Source organism: Diceros bicornis, chromosome 22 (genome assembly GCF_020826845.1).
Source record: "Diceros bicornis minor isolate mBicDic1 chromosome 22, mDicBic1.mat.cur, whole genome shotgun sequence".
Taxonomy (NCBI): Eukaryota; Metazoa; Chordata; class Mammalia; order Perissodactyla; family Rhinocerotidae; genus Diceros; species Diceros bicornis.
Genome location: NC_080761.1, coordinates 37,195,655 through 37,219,868, shown reverse-complemented (window position 1 = coordinate 37,219,868; position 24,214 = coordinate 37,195,655). Strand labels below are relative to the sequence as shown.

At 36.3% G+C, this 24,214-nt stretch overlaps 1 protein-coding gene across 2 annotated transcripts in view; it reads left to right on the top strand.

The window, feature by feature from the left end:
• NFIB (nuclear factor I B) overlaps positions 1-24,214 on the top strand; it is a 221,759-nt gene that overhangs the window by 108,118 nt on the left and 89,427 nt on the right. For both annotated transcript variants that reach the window (XM_058565805.1, XM_058565804.1), the window contains exon 3: positions 18,254-18,307. In XM_058565805.1, coding sequence (XP_058421788.1) covers positions 18,254-18,307 — 54 coding nt within the window. The remainder of the gene's footprint in view (positions 1-18,253; positions 18,308-24,214) is intronic.

Genomic DNA, 24,214 nt, shown 5'->3' with positions numbered 1-24,214 from the left:
GGATCCTCTTTAAGTAGATGAGGGTCTGGCATACCATTTAACTTTATCAGGCATTTAAAGCGGAGGATGTACGCTGTAGCCGGCTGTGACTTGCCAATTAGCTGGGCTTTCCCCGCTGTTTCTGGTTTGGCAGGGACGAGGTGGTTCACCCTGCTGCACTGCTGCCTGCCAAGGACACATGGCCAGCTCCCGGCTTCCTGTCTTCCTCTTTGTGTCCTGGCCTTGCCTTCCAGGGAGCTGCCAAGACACGGTTGCCAAAAATCTTCCTTCGGAAAGGTCAAGCAACCTCAAGTCACCTATGCCAATATTTGTGTTTTCTTTTTAATCCTCTGTGTTCGACTTGGAGAAAAGTGTACAACTGACCATGCAGAGAGTGGAACCTGGGGTCACTTTGGATCACTTGGATAAAGAAAAGAACCCAAAGAATCCTTGGCCAGTCAGGGTATGATGTTTCTAGTAGAATTCTATTTAAAGCTCTGTGAAGTGTGATAGAGTTCAGAATGGTTCCATGTGGATTTGGATTCAGTTTGCTTTTTAGGATTCACTATACACATGTGATTTTTGGCTGAAGCCGAGTCCTGGTGCATCACATGGCAGGGAGAGAGAGAGAAAAGTGGAGGCTGGTCTTGGCTTAAGGACTGCATTTTTGTTTGTTTGTTTTTGTAGGACTGTGTAGTTGCATGCTACTTGTTGCTTTCCAGTTTGGTGTCTGTGAGCAGGCATCCTTGTGAGCAGTCTAAGAACAGTGCACAAAGACTTACCTGGAGCGCCTGTTCCAAGTGCCACTTTCTTGGCCCCAGCACTGCTGTACAAATCATAGCCTCTGGGGGTGAGGTCGAGGAATCTGAACTTTTAACAAGCATCTCGAATGATTCTGATGCTTACCAAAATTTGTGGACTGAATGTGTCACTTAGGGTGAAATGAAAATAAGGCAAGTAGCTTTTATTGTCACTATACAGCAAATTGTCCCACGTCTCTTTCAGTTGGTCTTTTTAGAGACCCAGAGCTTAATTTGAATCTTTAGATTGTATGCAAACCCACAACAACAAACACTTTTCAGAAGACTGAAATTTTAAAAAGCTAATAATGTAAGAAACTTTATCCAAACAATCGTCCCTTATTTGAACCCTAAATTTTAAGATTTTTTATTTATTTGTTTATTTTTTGTGAGGAAGACTAGCCCTGAGCTAACATCCGTTGCCAATCCTCCTCTTTTTGCTGAGGAAGACTGGCCCTGGGCTAACATCCGTGCCCATCTTCCTCTGCTTTGTATGGGACGCTGCCACAGCGTGGCTTGACAAATGGTGCGTTGGCGCGCGCCCGGGATCCGAACCTGCGAACCCCGGGGCCACCGCAGCGGAGCACATGCACTTAACCGATATGCCACCGTGCCAGCCCCTTAAGATTTTTAATAGGACTTTTTCCATGACACATAGGGCCACCACAGTTTGGCCACAACTCTGAAGGGCTCCCTGCCTGTAGCCCACACTGTGAATGATGCTCCTTAGCAGGTTGCAGTGTGATGGGCCTACTGGTACCTCTCATAAAAGAAAAGTTCAGTGTCTCTAATATTTCATAATGCAAAGCAATTATCTTCTCTACCTTGAAAAAATTCCATTTGAGGAATATGCCTCTCTTAAAGTGCCTAAAACTGAGCCACCTAGTAATTTCATGACTACTGAAATTTAATTGAGGAGACACTGTATATTCTGCCTGTAGACTCAAGGAAAGTTCAACATGACCCTAATTTCCTTGGCTTTTCATGTAAAATTGTCCATAGCATTTTCTTCCTAAGCTCAGTTTAATTTTCTTTTGTGCCTTCTGATAGGCTATTGTTGTTGGTAAGGATGGTGCAGCCTTGAGCCTTTTTTGTCGTTGTTTTGTAGCATTCCTAGAGATGGGCCCAGGTCACCTTTGTAATTTTACTATTTTTTCCTAAATTATTTCCAAAATTTGCTGAAAAGCTGCAGCCTCAGGGGCACCTCTGCCTTCTGACATGACTAACAAATACTACACTGATTTGGAACACATGTTCTGTCAAAGTTTACCTCTAGCCTTGGGTTCCAAATTTGCAACTTCAGCATCTTCCATTGAAAAGAAACAGCATATTTTTTCTTAAACTCCCCCTTTGGCTTCCCTTGAACCATAGTCTTTTATAACAGTAATAAGGAAATGTGGTTATGGGTGTAATTGCCATGAGGCAATTGTACCCTAGAGGACTGGCAAAATTTTCTTTTCTATATCTGAGGGCTAGGCTCCATCAAGAAGCCCCATTTGCAAATAACTCAATTAGAATAATAACAACGTCTTTATTTTTATGGCAACTTTGCCTATAGAGATCAAAGTGCGTTAGAGACATCCTATCAGATTCGTTGTTCTAATACCCCAGTGGACTGGAATAAAAAAGTTTTATTATAGCTCGTTTGAGATAGGCGATTGAGGCAGAGAGAGGTTAAGTGACATCCCAGAGGTCACAGAGAAAGTCAGTAGGGGAACTGCAGTGAAAAATCAGGGTTTCCTGTTACTCTGCAAGTGATCAAGCTACATTCTTTCCTGGCCATTGTAAAGGATGAGAATAAAGCACAACCTCTTTTAGGACTGCACAATAATATATGTGAAAGTGCTTTGAAAATTGTAAATGTTATCATCGGTATCTTTATCACTTAGTACAGAAGAAAGGTAAGAACAAGCTTTATTGTCAGTATCGAGTTGTTCCAACATATATGGCATGGATATATGACATGCAAATTCTGGATTGATTAGCCCCAAACTATCAGTCATCTTGATCATTAATGATGGACTAATGAAAAACTACATTTATAATTCTGAATTAAATAATACATTTGAGCATCTTATAGCTCTTTACAATTCTTAAACTTAAAAAATTCCATGAGATTGAAAACAAACTTTGAACTCATTAAGAAGCCAAAGATCAAAGTTTTTCTGGTTAAATAAGCTACCTAACAAAAAACTTATCCAAGTAGTCTGACTTTTTTTAAACTTTTTACTTAACAGACTCCATAGTTCTGAGGGTGGATGTGATGAATTTAGGCCCTATTATTTTTAGTAAGAATAAGAGAATTGGGAGTCAAGTTGCTACTAATCTTCCAATCTGATTTCAAGGAGCCTTGGAGGACGTGTTCTCTGGGGAGGAGACACAGTTAACTTGATGTTCTTAATTACTATTGTTTGCTTTGTGGTTAAAGGCGGCGTATTTTGGTGCAGGGCTGTTGCTCCCAACGTGTCCAGTGTGCTGGTGTTGGGGAGGATCAGGAGCGGCAGCATTCCCTCCCTTGAACAGGAATCTCCTTCTACAAACTAGCTGCTGAAAAATCAGAAATGCCCCCAATTTTATCAGACCTTGCCTTCTAGGAGGAAAATTGTGAAGTTAGGCAAAATTTAAATACATGGCGTTTTAAAGCTGTCTCTTTGATTTTCAAAGTTCTAGAGTGAGTTCCTGTTTCTTCCTCACCCAAGTAAATGAAGCTGTCTTCCACTTATCATAGACTCTCCCAGTGGGTCTCAGGGGAAGAGTAATGGCCCTGAGACTTTATCTCATCATCACCTCTTGTTGTGTCTTAATGCTTAATGAATGTTAAGCTGAAAACGAATCCAGGTAAACAGGTGAACAGGAAATAATGTTCAGCCAGTGTGAACCTGTTTGTAAAACGACAGAGGAAGAGAACATCCATCTTAGAGGAGCACTTTTAGCAGGGCCAATGGACGGGGGAGATGAGTGCCGTTCTCTACCAGTTGATTAGATTATATCAGCACATTTATTCCAGTTTTGGTAATTGCTGGATGATATTAATAGAGAACTTTTGTTTATTATTTTATTATTAATTTACATTTTCAAAGGAGAGTTTAAAAATCACTTTCTTAATTGCCCCCTCTTTTTTCTTTCCTGTGCCCTCACTGGATTCCTGGGCTCTTTTTTCCTCTTTTGTGTTGTCTATTGTATTTTGGTTTTCATGGTGTAACATACACATCTATAATACCACAAAAGATTTCTGCTCACTAAAAAGAAAGCTGAGCAGTGTTGTCACTTTAAAAACGCATGAGTCCCTTTGAATGGGAGCCTAATGTGAGAAGGAAGCTTTGGCTTGGGATCCAGATTGGGGTAACCTAACTTTTGTATTCAAGTTGGGTCTGGAACCCTGACTTAATTGCAGTCACTAATATTGCCATCGGGTAAACAAACCTAAATAAATGAGAATGGCACAGCAGCACAATAAAAGTCTTCTCATTTATGGTTTGTATTTTTAAGCGAAAAACAGAAATTATCATTTTCTTTGAGATTATTTCTCTGTTTCATGTCCTTGCAAAATTAGCTGGATTTTTATCCCATCTTTACTTCATTAGAGTATGCCTTAGCTATAGAGTTTGCTAAAAAATCAAATATTTTGTAAACAAGATGTAAAATGACAAGCATTATTTTTTTTTTAATAGCTGTTGCTCTTTGTTTCATTTCTTAAACAGTGTGACAGGAGGGAGAAGGGTGTGCTCCTCTCAGGCGGGTGACAGAGCTTTGCAGATTGGTGATGGAAGCTGTACCATCAAACCTTGCTGTCTTTGTTAGCTGGTTTCAATTCTACTTAGGGCAGTTGTACCAAAAGTCCTTTACCTCTTCCAGGAGTTGAATGATCTTATAAAGTAAGTTAATGGTTTCAGTCCAATTCTTGGGCAGAGAGACACCACAATTAGCACTCTGTGGTGCCTGCATTGGCATTCTCAGCCAACATGCCAAGACTTAAGATTTCCTTCCAGCTCAGGCATAGCACATTGTGGAGAAACCTAGGGGGTGTCACACTAAGAGATTTAATCTTTCCATGAGTGAGTGACCAAGAGAGAGACAGAGACACAGGAAGCGGGGTTGAGGTGGTATGGCCCACCTCCAGTATTAAAAAAATCATTTGCTTGTAGACTATTTCAATGTTATTTTGTTCTGTTATATCTGCTGTGACATTTGTAAGTGGATGGAGATTTTGTGTTTATTGGATTCTAACCAAATCTTCAAATACGTTGTTAGAAGGTGGAGATTAGTTCTTCTCTGCTCTATCAGCCCATTTCTAGAAGGGTGCCTCTTTAAACCCATTTCTGGACCAATTACATCTGTCATAATTTCAGTTATCTGTTTAGTATAATGTAAACAGTTCAGTTTCATTTCTTTTAGCTTGGCTCTGAGTTATGTATTCCTATGTGATGGTTCTTAAATCACAGAATCCACATATAGAGTACATTGGAAGAACTGGGAGTAATTTCTTATTGTCTTTTTTTTGAACTGCAACTTATAATAAAGTTTTAAGTTTAGAATGATATATGTGTAGTAAAAAATCTGGTTAAAATTTAGATTCACTTTCTATCTGGCATTAGGCTTCATGCCCTTCACCTACATTACCAAAGAAACTCAGAGACTGTTTCTATCTTGTGGTCTCAGCATTATTCCTATGATTTTTAATGTCTGTGCAATAAGTCTACTGTCATATTATGGAGGTTGTCTCTTGGCTTATCCATCACACTATAATTTTCTCATTGAAAATAAAAAGGAGGAGTGGGGAAATGCAAACTGTGGAAATTATTGCTAGACTTAACTTCTTGATCATTTTATGTCTATTTAGACTATAACCCATTTTCTTTTTCAATTAATATTTATTGAATTAACTTTACCAATTTTATCTTGTGACATAGATTGACTAAAATAGATTTTAGGCTGAAATTTAAAAACATTGAATAAACATGATTTTCAGTTAGTACAATCTCCATATGATATTTGGTGGTAACTATCACAGACTAGGACAATACTGTTTAGAAAGACATGAAAATAAAACTTTGGGGGATGGGAGAGTTCACAATGATTGAGAGGAAACACAGGGACATGGTATTACAGTACAGGGCTGACAGCTGGGTGCACCCACCAAGCACCAGTGTCATCCTGTTAAAGTTTCAACAGAGAAGGTTGGCAACATGTGAATTGATGCTTTATGTTTTCCATGATGTCACTTCCCTCTAGTGGGGCTGTTATCTATCACACTGTAAAACATCAAGTGTATCCGTACTGTTTGCATTTGTGATTGTAAAGTTTGGATATTGTGAGTTCATGTATTTCCCTATACTTGCAAATATAAATATTTTTTCTGTCTCCTATTTGTGGAGTGTTCTAGTAAAGCATCATAGATTATGCAGTTCTGATAGAAGAAAATACTTTTGTCTATTCTTATTTTATGACTTTTCCTATGTGAAAATGCCGGATATCCAGTGAGATCTTGTGAACTATTTCCTATAGAAAACAGAGTAATGTTGAGATTATTTCTCTTTTCAGATATGTATTGTTCCTATGTTGATGTATATTGGTGTATATTTAAGACAACCTTTTGATTATCTCCACAATACTGTTAGCTGTTTAGACAACGGATAAGCAATGCCAAGTTGTTTGTGTCATTAGATATAAATAAATGTATAGTGTTCTATAAAAATAGAGTCGTAATTGATCCAGTCATGTTTGTAGGAAAATAATATACACAAGAAAAAACCCAAGTATCGTGTAACTTGTTAAAAGTTAGATAGAAAGACTAACTGCAAGATGGTAAAAAAGAAGAAATAGTAAACCTGAGTGGCTGGGTGGGATTATCAGAGGATCTCCTGGAAGAGCTGTCTTTAGAGCTTGGCACTGAAAATCAAAGTAATTCATCTTTGTTTTTTTAACCTTGATTATCGTTATGTATCAGTATATGCATTATAAAAGACTTTGGGATACAGTATTTTATACTTAGTATTGAGTGGTGGCAGTGCTTTCTCACAGTTTTTTAAATGAAAATCATAAAAAATACTTGAAATTTATTAATATTCTAAATGGTATTATATCTGTCTAGTACTGTTAACTCTATTACCTGACATTTATTTTAGAGTGATGAATATGTCAAACTTCTAAAAGCACATATATCTACCAGGATCCAGAAAAATAGACCTCCTACCAGAATCCAATAGAAAGAATTTGGTAGGGGGGATCAGTTACAATGGTGTTAGAACAGGTAGGTAAAAAGCCAAATGGGCAGTGAGGCAGCCCAGACATTAGCATCAGCAGGAACCCACTACCACAACTCAGGCTGGAAGGGAGAAGGGAGAAGATGGTGTTACCAGTCCTTGAGCCAGAGCTGCTTGAGGGGATGGGGACCACAGAGAGAGGGACCCATCCAGTGGAAGCTAGAACCACAAAGGAGACCTAGCCATCACTTGGAGACACCTGTCAAAGCAGAGAGAAGGGAAGAAACACCTCTTTTCTCCTTTCTTCCCATTCTCCAAATTCCCGAACCCCCACCAGTGCCTTCCATTGATTCAGGACTTAGCCTGAATCCAATTGTTACAGAGCTGGAAAAAAATGTAGTTTGCAGCAACAGAGTGAGGGATGGCTCTGAGGACAAATTCCCACTACGTGGCAATTCTGATTTGGGGAGTGGGTTGGGGGGATGGAATAGAGGTAGGTTCAAAGCATTAATTTTGTGGGAGGGATTAAGTTTATCATACCAACTTTTCTTACTGGCATCAAATTACTAATTTTTTTATCCTACCAGAAAATTTAGTTTATGTCTTTTCATCATAGCGTTATTGTTAGAGGCTCATGAAAATTCTCCATAAATGATCTCGTTGGTTAATTTTCAAATTTTAACATACTTTAAATATCAGGAAGACTTTGATCTTCGCTGAATAGAACCAGTCTTTAAAACCAAAAACAACAGGTGACAGGCTCAATTGTTCCAATGGCAGTTAGCTCTGACAAAGAATTATAGATAACCTCTCCCTACCCTTTTCCATCTTTTGGAGGGACCAAAAATGGACAAGGAAAAGTCAACTGCCCTTGTAATCAAGCACTGTCTACATCTTGGAAATAATGATGTGGTTTCTTGGTTCTTTTGTGACTTTTTTGGAGGTTGGGTATGCAGCATAGTTTGTTTTTTGATTGGAAGGCAATGTCTATTTTGAAATGGCAGCATAAAAATCAATTTGGAAAATGGAACATTAGCCATGTGTAATGTTATGTACAGTGAAAATAATCTTTATGAGCATGGGAGATGAGTCTGTGGTAAAAAACTTGACGTTGGTCTGTGTTAAAATTTTGTCGCATCTGGAAGGCATTTGATGTATAAAATTACATAGGTTTGATACCATTCAGAGTTAAGACATATGGATGGGGCATTATGCAGAAACTTGTTCTTTTTCATACACTTTAGATTTAACTTAGAGATTTTTGAATCATAAGGAGTCCATTTGAATCTCTATTAAAGATAAACGGAGTAAAATGACAAAATGGAAAGAATTTGGAGCACATGGTACATAGCTCTTTCCCCTTATACTCTCGATTCCCTTCTTTAAAATGGATAGCAAGTGGCCATGCCTTGCATCGTTTTGTTCCCATTTCTCAAATAACCATGGTAATGAACAGTGGATTCCATGGTAGGCTTCTATAATAGGTTCTTTATTATTCCTGGTGAAAATTACCTGTATTTTTAACTTTCTTCTTAAAATGACCATTGGAAAGAATATTGCCCCATAAAATTATAACAAGTACTCATATTTCTGTTGGGTTGTAAACTTTTCAGAGTTCTTTCAAACATACTTATTAGGATAATCATGATCTTCTCTTAAAAAGAAAAAGAAAAATCATGTTGTCCATTTTTTTTTGTTTTTATTTTATCAATAAAATTGAGTTATGTTCCTCTCATGCACAGTTTTAATTTGCAGGAGGAAGTTACTATCTCATTTGTTTCCTCATTTTATCCTTTTTCAAAAATGTTAGTTCACATTATGTATTATTCATGTAGTTTTATTCCTGGTAAATTAGCTTTTGCCATGAAAACGTGGGGACAGAAGTTCTTTGAATCACTTATCAAGGAACTGTTAGGACATTTAATACCGTTATCTGCCACATCAGCAAGCTTCCTGTTTTATCAAGTGACTTCTCTGATTTTTTTTTCCTCCAATATTATGATAAAGTTTTTTTAATAAACAAAAGCAGTAATGAATGTCTGACATACAAATCTATTGTACTTTGGTAGAAAGTATATTATCTTTGTCTTACTCTATTACTCTGCTAATTATTATGTACCTTTGATTAAATGTATACATTTTTTTATATGGATATATCATCGTAGACTTGAGCCATGATTTAATAATAAAGCAAGGGCTAGTTATGAATCATATATAACTAATAGGGTATATAAAAAATCCATTCAGTTTCTTGTCTCTAAGCTCATATAATGATTTAAACATAAACATTTTAGTGATTTGGCAAAGTATCTTTGTAAACCCAACATAATGGAGAAATCTACTCAAGTAAAAACTTTCTTTTTAGGAACACATGCCTTATGATAAAATGAGCACTGGAAAAATAAGAATATGACTTTTTGGTCATTGACTGAATCAATTGCTAAATTTATATTTGTAGAGAGGTTGCAGACACTTAAAAAGGAAAATATATGTAGATAATAACCAAATAAATAGAAATTATGATTGGCATTATTGACAATTTATTGTAATTTGAGAAAGATGAAAAGTGTTTTAAGTGATATCAGCCATCAAGTCTTTGTTCACTGTAAAATAGTGGTTATTTACTCAACAGATGTTGATTGAGCATCTACTATATGCCAGGAACTGCGCTAGGCAGTGAATAAGACTAACATGTATCTTGACCGTGTGAATTTTGCAATCAGCCAGAGAGTTGGACACTAATCCTGTCCTTAAATTACCTGTGTTGTTAGCGTTTTCAAGAGGAAGTATAGAGTGAAAACGGAGGAGGACTAACTAGGTGGGGTTTTTTGCGAGGAGGTGGGGTGGGAAATTAAACTGTAGAGCATATTTTTAAAAAACATCTTAGCCTTTCTCCGCAAATACTTGTGCATATTTTCACTGTTGTATGACATTTTTTTCCCCCTCTTACTTCTAATCTGTTGGAAATGACTAAGGCTAAAAACTCTTACCTTTTTCTTATCCAGTTGTAAGTGATAGGGCAAGATGAAAACTGATTCAGGCATGAAGTGGTTTGCTCAGGGTCAGAGTACAAGTGGTTGGCAGTTACTGAATGGAACCCAGGAGTTCTGACTCTCCGGAGTGCTTGGAGAAAGCAAGTCCTGCTTCCTGAGAAGAAAGATTGCCAATGAAATATTGGGAAGTCTTGTGTCTGGTTTTAATCTAGATATACAATATTAAATATTAAGTTTGAGGGAAATACAAGAAACGACATAGCACAAAAGGACCCTGTGTACACAGGAATGTGGTATGTGTACGATTTAAAATAATGTATGAAGATCCCGGGACAAAATAAAGCAGATAAGTAAGTCACTGTGCCAGGCAGTGTAATGAGTGCTGCTCAGGACTTTAGAGGTAAAAGAGCATTTATTTTTCCATGCTTTCCTTTTAAGAGAAAATTTAAGACTAATAGGACCATAAACATTGCATTTGGTTTATGTTGAAATTTTGCATTGATTTTTCAATTTGCCTCCATAATTATGTTCTTGAGTCCGATGACATTCTGGTTTTCATTTCCAGATTCATATTTCACCAGCATTCTCTGTGCACTACATACCTTGCTATATAAAATGCAGGTTTCTTGTTTTCCAAAAAAAAAAAAAAAGTGTGTTACATAGAATAGCTGAAATCTACAATGTCTCCCAGATGGGAAAGACAGAACATTCTTCTCATCCTTTCTTACTGGATCTGACCAGGTTTTGGAAAGGACTTCATTGTTTTCATGTGGCAAGGCACATTGGCAAGTTGTTCTTTAAAGGACGCAGTGGCATGTTCATCTAATATTATAAGATATGGGCAGCATTTATGAAAGATTATAAATCTTACAACTCTCTTCAGAAACTTAAAATACAGCTGGAAATGTTTTGCTTCCAACAAACATGCAATCTTCATAAAATTGGAAAAGAAATGTTTTGAATAAATAATGTTTTGGTTTATTTCTCTCCAGTGCGAGAACTATTTTTTTAGTCAAAATCATGCCATAAAACTCCTCCTTCCTCAACCCTAACACCCTTGCCTCTGTATTTATATTTTGCTGGTGCATTTAAATTTTTTTTTTCAAGTATGCCAGATTGCTTTGCCTTGTTTTTAAAGATAGAAAACTGGATTTGCTCCCAGGGACTCTTTCCCTAACTAGGCCAGTTTAAAAACTAAACAAGGATTGAGTCAGTTAATTAATTTAAATGAGATTACAAATCAAAAACATATTATGCAATCTTGATTTAATTACCACATTTTATTTATTTAATTGAAAACACACTGGAGAAAGTTAGCAATCTTGACAGTGACCGGTTTGGTGTCTTTGTGTTCTATAGGCTAAAGGCATCGAAAGCAAGAAGTGTAGATGATCCTGGTTGTGACCTTTCGTTCACTCAATCCCTGCATCAGTAGAGTCATTGAACCTAATCTTAGTCCAGGAAGGTCACATACAGTTATCCCTGCTTTCATTAGTAGAGGTTTTAGTGCTGGTTAATGAAGCCTTGCAAACCTCTGGTCAGAGATGTTGGCAAGTTTAACACTTTTTGTGCAGGACTGTTTGTATCTGTGCTGATTGATAGTTCCCTGGCATGGATGGGTTTGATTTGCTCTCATATGGGTATGTGATTTTTTTTTCTTAAATTTCGGCGGCCTATGTTTTTGGCTAATTCCTTGTGGACAAATTTGGTCTCAAGCCCAAACAAATCCTTATTTTAATCCTTGAGATATGATGCTTTGAACCTAATTCTCCTGTTAAGCAAAAAAAAGGGCTCTTTAAAAGAAAGTTAAATAATAGAACTAGTGGAATATATGGGGATAAGAAATAGAGGATATATTTCATATCTACTCTCTTGTTCTATATTTTTCTTTGCTTAATTAAGTTACTTCATCTGGAAGGAGCCTCAACATAGCAACCTCTTTTAAAACTACGAGTTTTGCTATATTAAAAATGTATCTTAAAATCAATGTTAACCAATAGAAAGGGAGCTCCGAAGGTATAGGCCCTCAGATGAGAAATAACACAGATTAAAAGACTTAATTAAAAATATGTAGGAAGCTATGTCTCCCAAATATTATTTTGGCTCTGCAGAAGTATTCAGAGAGGTTTAATTTCTTTTCCTGCTCAGAACTGGGTTTATGGGGAGGGATACAGACTCAACAAAAATATTTCAGGGACTCCGTTAACAAAGTGACGGAGTTAACACCTCCCAAGGATAGCTGGTTAACCAAGTTTTGCAGTGAAGTGGATGCCATATAATGTAATATCCTATTGAGAAGAAGTAGACAGAAACAGAGAGACAGAAGCAGAGAGAGAGAGAGAACACGAGCAAGCATTTTCCTACACGTTTACCTGCTTGAGAGATAAGGAGAGCACTTAGTTTTCCCATGTCCTTTCTTTGTGTTATTCTAATAAACATTTAATAGAGGAAAAAGAAAATATTGTAAAACTATAGTTTTGTGTCACCCCAATGGATAAAGCAGTCCTCCATTAAAACTGAAGCTGTATAGTGTTTTAACTGTGCTAGAGAAAAATACGGTAAATTATGTAATTGGAATAGTGATTGCATAAAGCTAACTCTATAAATTCCGGGGAAATCAGTCATTGTCCAAAGGAAACTGCCAAGAGAGAGGCAGTGTATGGAGACCTTCGGCCGAGGGAAGTGAGGAAGGAGAGAGTTTGCCCGAGGAGAAGAATCATTTTCTCAACCCCTCCCCTTTAAAAAGGTGAATATTTTTGTCTTGCCTTTTTGTGTTCCTATTCTCAAATGCAGGCATTTGTATCCCCTTCCTCAAGTTTTTGTTTGTTGCTTGCATCTCGATTTTTCTCTATCTTAAGTGATTCTTTCTGCCATGCTATATATTTAATTTGTAAAAATGTACTATTGTAGTATATTGGTAATTAATGTTTAGGAGAGAAAGAAGGGGACTATTCTAAGCCTTTAAAAAAAATCTCGTGGTATTCTTTAGTTGACAATGGGCTATTTCTTTACCTGCTTAAAGCAAAGAAATATGACAAAGGGGCCCTTTATCACATGATGACTAATTTTAGTTCTAGCAAGAGGCTATCTGTAGGTTAACAGGTTACAGTGTGGGTTTCATTTACTCTTCTGATATCCCTCTATATAAAAGCTATATTGTTATAGTGTCATAGAATTTTAGAGCCAGAAGGGACCTGACAAGTTACCTTGTTCAATCCCTTCTTTGCACCAAAATGACTATGAATTAAAATCATGCCTCTCAAATTTGGTTTTCCTGTTGATATGCAAGTCATGGTGTCAGAGAATAAAATGAATTCCTGGAATGTTTCATCTTGGAGTAGAAAGATAGCTTATATATAAAGGTCATTAAAAGCTTCTTGGCCTCCTGCTTGCAAACTTGGGGCCTGCTGCCTGGATCCCCACCAAACATCTCTTCCCTTTGTCGGAGAGAGCCAAAAATTAATTTCTGACTCAAAATGGTTCCTCTTATCTACCCTCTCCCATTTCCAAATATTCCTTCAAGAAAGTAAGGGAAGCAGAACTGGGGAGACCCAGCCCTGGGAATTGGGCATCTATCCCCTTTCCTTGTCACAAAGGTTTGTCTATTTGACTTCTATTGTATGTTTCTGCACAGAGAAACTCGTCTTTCTTCTTGGTGCGCTTCTGTAGTTTCTAGACCAATTGTTTTCTGTTCATTGGCCTTACCCAGCCAAATATGTCAGGCACTGTACCAGAGATTAGGGCTATAAGGCTAGATAGGGCAGCGTCCCTGCCCTCATGAGTTCAGAATCTAAGAGGAATGACCTCAACATGGAGGACTTGAGGGAGAAAAAAGAGGGATACCATGTACAAAAGAGGGGCATAGGTGACACATGTGGAACTGAAAGGCTAAATTTGATTTAGAGTTGGCCCCTTTTTAAAGGATCAATCTGGGTATAGACTTCAATGGTAGTAATTATTTCCAATTTAGGTAGAAGGACTAGCTAAAGGGTTTTTAGATTTCTGAAAAAGGTTTTGAATGTATTGGTAAATGGTGGGAAGGAGGAAGGAAGTTAGGGGAAGGTAAAGTTCCCAGAAAACATTTAATCTACTGAAAGATCATTTGGCTTTGCATGATTTTAAGATTGCCTCATGTCCGCTCAGGAGGCAGTTTGTCTGATTGGGTGGCCCATGTAAAGAACATACGTTTTAATAGTGGCCATGTAACTTTGGATAAGCCATTTAGATCACATAAGTATCCCAGGATCTTCCATAAAATGGGGTCATTAGGGAAACCTGCTCACTCCTTAGGTAAAGTTTAGGTATTAGAAGAGCCATAAAAGATTGGCTGCTCTTTAAAAAGGGGTAGAGGAAAGGATTAGAGAAAAGTTGGTAGAGGTCCTGTTGGGATGTGAACCTTTTCTTATTCCTGGAGAATCTTTAACCTGAGGGAGGAGGAATTGATTGAGTTAAAAAAGTAGTAATTTAGAAATAGCTTTGTTAACTCTTCTTTTCCTAGAAGAAATATAATATGTTTAATTCACACTTTTAAAACATAAAGAATGGGGAATATAAGATTTTTTATAAGTATGTAATACAAAATGTGTTTCAGTACTGCATTATGTCCAGTCAAGTCAGAAAGAGACAAACAAAGAAATATAGAAGATATAGATTGAGATCAAGGAAGAGAAAATGAAATGCAGAGGGAATGATGGAGGACTGGTCTGGGTCTGCTGCCTTTAAGACCCATTCTCCTCTTTTTTTCTCTACTGCCTCAAAATCTTCTTTCTAGATTTTTTTTTTTTGAGATTCTTTTCAAGACCCAGCACGCTGGGCAACTCACAATCCCCATTCTTAACCAGCCTTGTTCCTCAAAGACTTTAGTCTTTTGGAAGGTAATTTTCATCAAATGGCTGGTATCTACTGCCTTTTGAGCATGACAGCTCCTGAGAACCTCACAACAGCAGTAGTGCCTTCCTCCCTTTTGGGGATAGTGGGACTAATGATTTAAAGATTAACATAGGAATTCTCAGGAGGGCACACACTTGTCCATGTTCAGTTGATTCACCACAGAATTTTAGATGCTTGCATTGGGGTGGACAGAATTTTTAATCACATCCCTTTTCTCCCTGAGAGTTAGTCCATTAAAAATATTAATCATTTTTTGAATGTGGCCTCTATGTTTAGCAGTGTCTGTCACTTATTGATTGTGTAGGATGTGTCTGACCAGCGCTTGATGATTTATATAATAAAATCTTTGCAACAATTCTATGATGTAGATAGTATTACAGTTTTAAAGACCAAGACCCCAAGGCTCTAAAAGTTAAGTAATTTTGCACAAGATCACACTACTAGTGAGAGACAGAGCCAGGATTCACTATAGCATATTAAGTACACACACACACACACACACACACACACACACACACACACACACACACACCAACCCCCACAGGACTTGAGCAAATGATGAAAGTGTTTAAGTAAAACCTTTGGGTATAGAGTAATTTGACCTAGGTGGTGAATTGGAAGGGTTTTAGATGTGGTCTGAATAATTCCTTCTCTGAAGTTAACCACAATAACAGTTCATTTTTGGTTTCTTTGCCAGCTGCGACTCCCTAGTTACTTCCTTTTCCAGCGGTTGGAATTAAGTGACCGATATAAGGTGACATAAGAGTTAAGAGTAGATTATAGTGTTAGAATTCACAGTCTAAAAAGTAAATGTTCTCTTGCTTGCTCCCTGAGAGGGCCCTCTTCTATGCTTTTGGGATCCAGTACATGCTACTTTACTTCATGAGAGGGCACAGATTTTAGAGTATGAAGGAAAATCTGCCATTGTGTGCCAGTGGATTCCAGATCATTCTAGAAAGTGAGATTCTTATTAGAAGCAAGTGTGTGACTCAAATTTAGGATCTACTTTGGCTTTCCCTCAAATACTTGTGGGGTTTTTTAGTAATTATATATATATATTTTCAATTGAAGAAATTGGTCTGCAGTTGTTGGAAATGGGGGGAAAAGGTAATTTGCAGCAGAAAAGAATAAGGTTTCCCAGGTAGGATGTTGTGGTAACAGAGGGTGCCATTGTTCTAAGTGAATACTTTCTTACGAATGGAAGAGACTTTCATTCTTTACTCTACTAGACCCAAATTTTAGCAACTAGATGTTGGGAAAGAGTTTTGTGATGCCATTTTGAAGTTGCTTTAATTAGACATGCTAAGGCTCATATAGAGTATAAACTCCTGTCCCCTGATGACAGCCTTACCCTGCTTCATGTTGTGTCATCACGAAGGTGGCATTAGCCACCTTGAGTGTGCATGTCTAGAACTCCATAAATGTGGAGTAGCTTTAGAGAGAAAAATCAAACATGAGGAGGCTCTGGTCAGTGGGCGTGTTATTTTTAAGTAGGAACTCCTCAAAATGTTAGAGTCACTTGAGAAATTAAACTGGAATGTAGTATCAATACTGAGGGACATTTATCAGAGGAACTCAAGGCAGAAATAGCTGAGGCTGTAGAAAAATAATGTAATTTATCATTTTTATATTACTATCATACTCCATGCCTGGAAAGTGGCCAAGATTGTACCATCTTTTATAGGAATGTAGAAAGAGAAAGATTGATCTCCTAAGTTATAAGTCACTGAGTCTTGCCGCAATTCCAGAAAAAGTAAGAGAATTCGTGGAAGATGAGAGACAAGCATTTTAGACAGTACCCAACTCTTTGACTGTCTGCAGGAGACTCTAGCCAGAATTCAGACTGTAAGAGTAGTCCTTACCAGTTTCTTTACCTCCATTTTGGGAAATCAGAAATAAATTGGGGGATGATATGGGAAACACAAAATGCATTTGCTAAGATTTCATGAAAACTGTTCTAGGGAAAAAAGAAAAAGACGATTAAGGAAATGGGATGAAGGGGAAAATTCTGATCTTAGCATTGAGTCTAGTTAGCAGGCATGGGGCAAAGGGCAGAAATAAATAACCAGGTTTTATACAGAAAGAAACTAACAGAATGTCCTTAGATTTAATAGTAGAAGCAGTAATTGTAGCATGTGAATCACTTACATTGAAGAGCAGAGTAACCCTGCTGAAAAAACCAGCATAAGATTTTCTGCTTAAATAAGGCTGGATCCCTGTCTTAGGTACAATGGCAAGGTTTCCGAGAAGAGACGTGTCTATGGCTACCCATCAAATTTTGTTGAAATTCACTATCAAGTTCAAAATGGCCTTTTCTTAGCAAGTAGAGAAGGCTGCTGAATCTGAGTCCTCCAGTCCGCCGGCATTTGCTGAAAGCCTAGCGCTTTCACTGCTATGACCGGCACACTGAGGAAGACACAAAAGAAGTAGGCAGAATCTCTGCCTCTGCTTAGGAGCATGCAATTTAGTTGGGGAGACAAAGCTTAAATACTAGAACCAATAAAAGAAGATTACAAAGCAACCTGCATGTAAGTGTATAATAATATGGGGCAAATGACACAGATAAATGCAGAGGGGACATGCAGGAAAGACGAGTAAGGAAAACACAACACTGTCAGATTAGTTAGGAAAGGCATGTTGCCTAACAGTAGTATAGTCTCCACATCCTTTCTGTGGCATCTGCAAGGAATAATGTGGGATAGGAAGTTCAGATACGCTGCATTGATCCCTTCCTCCTTATCTGCAGAGTCTTTCCGTCTATCACAGAGGGAAATTAAATTGATCCAACAATTTGCTCTCCACAAAGCCATGTTGGTTTCTACCTAGTAATTTATGCTTTTCTTGGTGTTTGCAAATCGATTGCTATTATGGGAGGCAGACAAATCTGGGCCTGGATCCAATAGGTTGGGGGATTATTGGAGTGGATATGTGTGCATGCACATGAAATCCTGTAAAAATGGACTCTCATTTCTGTGTATTTTACTCATTAAATAAAAACATTTTCAGATTTTTTAAAGCATGTTTAATTACACTGAGATTGCATTTTTAGGGAATGTATCTGCTTTATTTGATATTGCTACTGTCAGGCCCAACCTTCGAACCACCTTCAGTGGCTTTGTAGCCAGACCTTTTGTTTCAAAAAAGCCTTCCTCTACCCCAAGAGTCTTATAGATCTATACTTTTTCCTTTTGACATAGAAATACGTACAGACATTCACCTAATTTGATAAATAAAATGTTGCTGCTGAAAGGTTTGGGAAAGTATACTTTATTTAAACACTGAACTTCATTGTTGTACCTTAAAAAAAATTTTTTTAAGTCCTTCTGAGGATTATGAAATTCTTTCAAAACAAATTAAAGAGAAAACATTTTCTGTGATTTCTTTACAGATTCTGGACAATCAGGAAGTCCAAGCCACAACGATCCTGCCAAGAATCCTCCAGGTAAATATGTGTTCTGGGACATTCGCAATCTGACATTGTTGGAGAACAAAGGTACCACTGTATAGATAAACACCCCATAATTGGTCAGCTGCCTATTTTGTTCTGGCAGGCAGGTATGATCGGGACAAGATGTGATTCTGTTTAGGCCGTTCACAGTGGCAAATACTTCTATATTGGCGTCATGAGTATGTACCTAATCACCAACATTTTAATTTTTGTTGGTGTTTTTTTGAACATGAATATGCATGTATTTGAGTTGTGTCTCTGTTAGGTGCTAAAAGTCATTATTGTCTGAAAAGCCAAAAAACCTTTTACTCTTTCTTTTAAAATGCACAAGAGAAAGTAAAAATTTCCATACTCTTATTATAGTTTATCAAGTCTCATTACTTTAAAAGGGGCTTGTGGTGGTGGTTGGTTACGTTTTCAGTGAAGGATTTTTGCAAACGAGTTTTTATTCCATAAGGTTTTTATTGGATTCCCAGAATCAGGAAATAATGAAAGTAGGACTTTTCCTTTAGTATAACGTATGCCAACTACCCTCTTTATTTTCAGAAGTTGTTCCAGATCTGAAAATGGGCTTTTGTAACTTGGCTGTCTTCATGGTTTTGTTGCTCCTAAATCTGAACATGTAGAATTTTGATGTTGATTCAGTAGTGTCTTTTCTCATGAGATAAAACTAGTGTGAAGAAGAATTTCTAGTATTTCATATTCATAAAAATTTTAATTGTATCTGTGACTTTGGTATAAAAAGTGCTCTAAGAATAACAAAAACAGAACAAAACAAAACAATCCAAACTAACCACATATGCCTTCCACTTCCCAGAATAATCTCATCTGTCTTTTCATTGAAAATAAACCAAAATATTTATAAGATGTAATAATAAAAATTTCCTCAGGTAGACTTAGCTTTAGGTTCTTAATTGTTTGATCTTCCCTGTCGTTATGCTTTGCTAATGTGAGGTAGAAATACCTGAAGAACTCCTAAACTACAAGAAAATATACGGGACCAATCTTGTTTTAAAATGTTTGAAAGATACAGCAAGTTAATATGCAAGTAAAAATGCAATCAAAACAATGTATTTTTTATGAGTCTTGCCTGTTGTTTTGTTCTTTAGTTTCATCTTAGAAAAATTATCTTTTTCCAACTACATATTAATTTATTCTGTATTGTACAAAATCATATTGTTTGATAAAAGTAGTATATACTTCAAAAATAAGTTCTAATTAAATATAGATTTAAAAATGTGTATAAGTTGATTTTTCTTTGGTCTCATCAAAATCATTTAATATTACTATAAATTGATAACAAAACATTAAAAAAACTGAACAATTTTGAATGTAATTTTCAGTTAAATGTATTATTTTATTTTTTGTGCAGATGGGAGATTAGAATCAAAAAGACAAAACTATTAAGAATATAATAAATTTTGTCAGAAATTTTCTGAAGTTGAGAAAATTTCGTTAGCTTATAATGTCTTTAACTTTACAAAATTTCTTCTCTTTAGTTGACTAATTTTTTCTCCATGTAGCATGATAGCCAAAAGTGAATGGTATCCAAACATTTTTTGTGAGCTTCCTCACTCATTTTACAAAGAATGGTGTGATGTGGGGGTGGGGGTGGGGGGACCTTTACTAGAAAAAGTTGATAAGTATTGTAAGTCAGACTAAACAAAGGATATGTCCTTTGCATTTGAATAACAGCTTGATTTGAAATTAATAAAGCTGTTATTGTTTGAAATGCATTTCTGAACATGTACAGAAAGAATTGTGCTCACTTAAAAATGTTCTCTACTTGAGCTGAATAATCTTTCAGTAGTTATGTAATGTCAGAATTCGATTTTTCAAATCTGTCAAGAAGCTTGGTTAAATTTTTCTTTTGCTACATTCAATGTAGCATCTCAATTTATCTGTTTGTATATAATATGCAAACAGAAGCAATCAAAGTAGAACACCTCTAATTTTTTTCTGTTTTCAAAAATTTTCCTTGGAAATCTAACCTTTTTGAGAACTATGTCTTAAAACTGGGATGTTGTAGATAAATGCATATTAAAATTAGTTGAATATTGTATATATGTAAATTGTACATCAATTACCAGTTTTTTAGAGTTAGAATATAATAAAACATATATAATACCAAAATTAAATGAAATAGAATTTTCTTTGATGATTTAGAAGGATTTCATCATTTTTGCATGTTTTGTGTATCATTATATCATGGACTTAATCATAGAGATTCTTGAGGAATTCTGTTTGGTGAAAGTAAGAGTTTGCTCTGTAATACCTTGAAATAAATCAAGTCACTAGGAATATAGAATAGTTTCTAATTTGAAATGTGAAAAATGAGAACTTATTAACGTTTTGTTCCATAGTCAGTTGGGATAAATTACACTTATGATTAAAAGCTCTTTTAATAAGTATAGGCATGTTTGGTATTACAGAGCCTAATTTACCTTTGGGAGGCTCTTTTCATCTCTGTATTCTGACTTTGGCGGAAGTGTGAAATCTCCAAAGTTCAGATTCAGAAGAAGGCACAATGCATTTATGGGAAAAATCAATTTACTATCATAAACAATAAAACAATCAAATCACTTTGCTGTTTGTATTGTTATAACAAAGAGAAGCTAAACTTTTGAAAGAGATCACCTTGAGTGCCAACACTTTCTTATCGCTGGTAGTTTTTCACTGGGAGATGTGCAACCCATGGACATTGCTACCATGTACTCCTGTCTTTATTTCCTAACAACTTGGGAAGAGATGGCAAAAATTCAAGCCCTTTTGAAGGTAGCAGTCTTTGAAATCTGTTCCCCACAGTTGACATGAAGGCGGAATCCCATCCAATCCTCCCATAAGTACAGATGCAAGTGTATCTACACAAACTGAGTACCCCCTCTAGCTCTGCTCTTCTCCAGCCTCAGACATGACTGTCTGATATGGAGACCACCTCCTTGCTCCTTCAGAAGAACTTCTGAAGGGTCACCTTAAAGCTCTTCAAAGTGTAGTGTGGATGTTTACAGATAGGTCTTTAGTTGTTAATTTGCGTTTCTTGATTGGGATTAGTACTTAGTCAGCAAATTAAGCACGAGGAAACAAAAGCAACACACTTTGGGGAGGAGGGAATATGATGTCTGTTATTTTTAAAAAGATTTAAATAGTTTTTTGTTATTTTAAAAAGCATTTAAATAGTTTTATACTATTTGTGATTTAATATTCTGTTTTTATTCTTTGTTACCTGGTGGGATGGGCACCACAATCTCTTCAGGGCTAAGGTGCTCTAAAAGTCTGATGGTACCCAAGGACGTGACATTGTTATTTCGGTCAAGAAGCACTAGAAGGAAACACAAGAAAAATATGTGCATCTTTTTACCATGCACACATCCCTTGTTTATGATGGAATCAGCAGTTGTATGTTTATATTCAGTTACTTCTTTTTGAATATTAAATGAATCCCTTCTAAGCAATAGAACTACAAGAATCCTCCCTCAACTATAGCAAACAACTGTTGTGGACCAAAGGAGGGTAAACCATTAATTTAGAGACTTAGACTCAGACCTATTTCCAATAATTAAAAACTCTACAACCACTTTTAGGAAATATGTGATTGGATTGTAATCTTTTGAAATTAGCTTTAACTACTCTATTATTTTGTCTTTACATTCCCTGGGCTATGATCTCCTAGATTTCCCAATCTCAGTCACTTGCCTAATGCTGGAATGGTTAGTATCCAAGGACAATAAGGCAATCTAGAGGCTGGATTTTGCGTCTAAGTCATTTAGAAGCTGATGCCTCATTTTGGAGTTCAAGAAGGCTGTAGTTTTGTGGGGAGCTCTCCCTTATGGCTGGAAATATAACAAAGAAACATTGAATGCTCGGAGAGTTTTTGCAAATTCTTTGATGAAAACTTATGAAGTATTCTACGTATCATTAACCAGAGCTTTCTTACCTGGAATGACATTGACTTAAAATCCTACTTTTCTTTTTTGCAAATTTCATAGGATGCTGTTGCTATTTTGTAGGTTGACTTTTGCATGTAGTCTGATAAAACCTCTGGGAACCATTAGGATCATATGTTGGGTGAATGTAAAATAAGCCATCTTATATCCTCTCTGGAACAAAGATGGAACTCAATAAATAATTGAGGAATAATTGAGGAAATTAGACAAGGAATATCTATTAACTATGACAATACACTTTCTTTTAAAAATTATTTTATTATATATATATATGTGTGTATATATATATGTGTGTGTATATATATATATGTGTATATATATTTAGATTCTACATGTAAGAGAGACCAAATACTATTTGTCTTTCTCTGTCTGACTTATTTCACTTAGCATAATGCCCTCAAGGTCCATCCATGTTGTCACAAATGGCAAGATTTCATTCTTTTTTGATTGAATAATATTCCATTGTATATATATACCACATCTTCTTTGTCCATTCATCTATTGATGGACACTTAGGTTGTTTCCTTATCTTTGCTATTGTAAATAATGCTGCAGTGAACATGGAGGTGCACATATCTTTTCAAGTTAGTGTTTTTGTTTTCTTCGAATAAATACCCAGAAGTGGAATTGCTTGATAATATGGTAGTTCTATTTTCAATTTTTTTTGAGGAACCTCCATACTGTTTTTCATAGTGGCTGCCCCAATTTTACATTCCCACCAACAGTGCACGTGAGTTCCTTTTTCTCCACATTCTCGCCAACACTTATTTCTTGTCTTTTTGATAATAGCCATTGTAACAGGTGAGGTGATATCTCATTGTGGTTTTGATTTGCATTTCCATAATAATTAATGATGTTGAGCACCTTTTCATGTGCCTGTTGGCCATCTGTATGTCTTCTTTGGAAAAATGTCCATTCAGATCTTCTGCCCATTTTTTAATCGGATTGTTGGTTTTTTTGCTAATGAGTTATATGAATTCTTTATATATTTTGGATATTAGCCCCTTATCAGATATATGATTTGAAAATATTTTCTCTTATTCAGTAGGTTGCATTTTCATTCTGTTGATGCTTTCCTTTGTTGTGCAGAAGCTTTTTAGTTTCGTGTATTCCCACTTGTTTATTTTTGCTTTTGTTGCTTTTGCTTTTGGTGTCAGATTCAAAAAATCATTGCCAAGACCTAATGTCAAGAAGCTTGCCACCTATGTTTTCCTCTAGGAATTTTATGGTTTCAGGTCTTACGTTCAAATCTTTAATTCATTTTGAGTTAATTTTTGTGTATGGTGTAAGATAGGGGTTCTTTGGCTGTCCAATTTTCCCAACACCATTTGTTGAAGAGACTGTCCTTTCCCCACTGTGTGTTCTTGGCTTCTTTATTATAAATTAATTGACCGCATATGCATGGGTTTATTTCTGGGATCTCTATCCCGTTACATTGATTTATATGTCTCTTTTTCTGCCAATACCATACTGTTTTAATTACTATAGCTTTGTAATATAGTTTGAAATCAAGAAGCATGATGCCTCCAGATTTGTACTTCCCTCTCAGGATTGGTTTGGCTATTTGGAGTCTTTTATGTTTCCATACAAATTTTAGGTCTGTTTGTTCTATTTCTGTGAAAAATGCCATTGGAATTTTGATAGAGACTGCATTGAATCTGTATATTGCTTTGGATAGTGTGGACATTTTAGCAGTATTAATTCTTCCAGTCCATGAACATGGAATATCTTTCCATTTATTTGTACAAGTCTTCAATTTCTTTCATTAATGTCTTGTAGTTTTTGGAATACAGGTCTTTCACTCCTTGGTTAAATTTATTTCTAGGTATTTTATTCTCTTTGATGTAATTGAAAATGTGATTGTTTTCTTAATTTCTCTTTGTCACAGTTCATTATTAGTGTGGAGAAACGTGACAGATTTTTGCGTATTGATTTTGTATCCTGCAACTTTACTGAA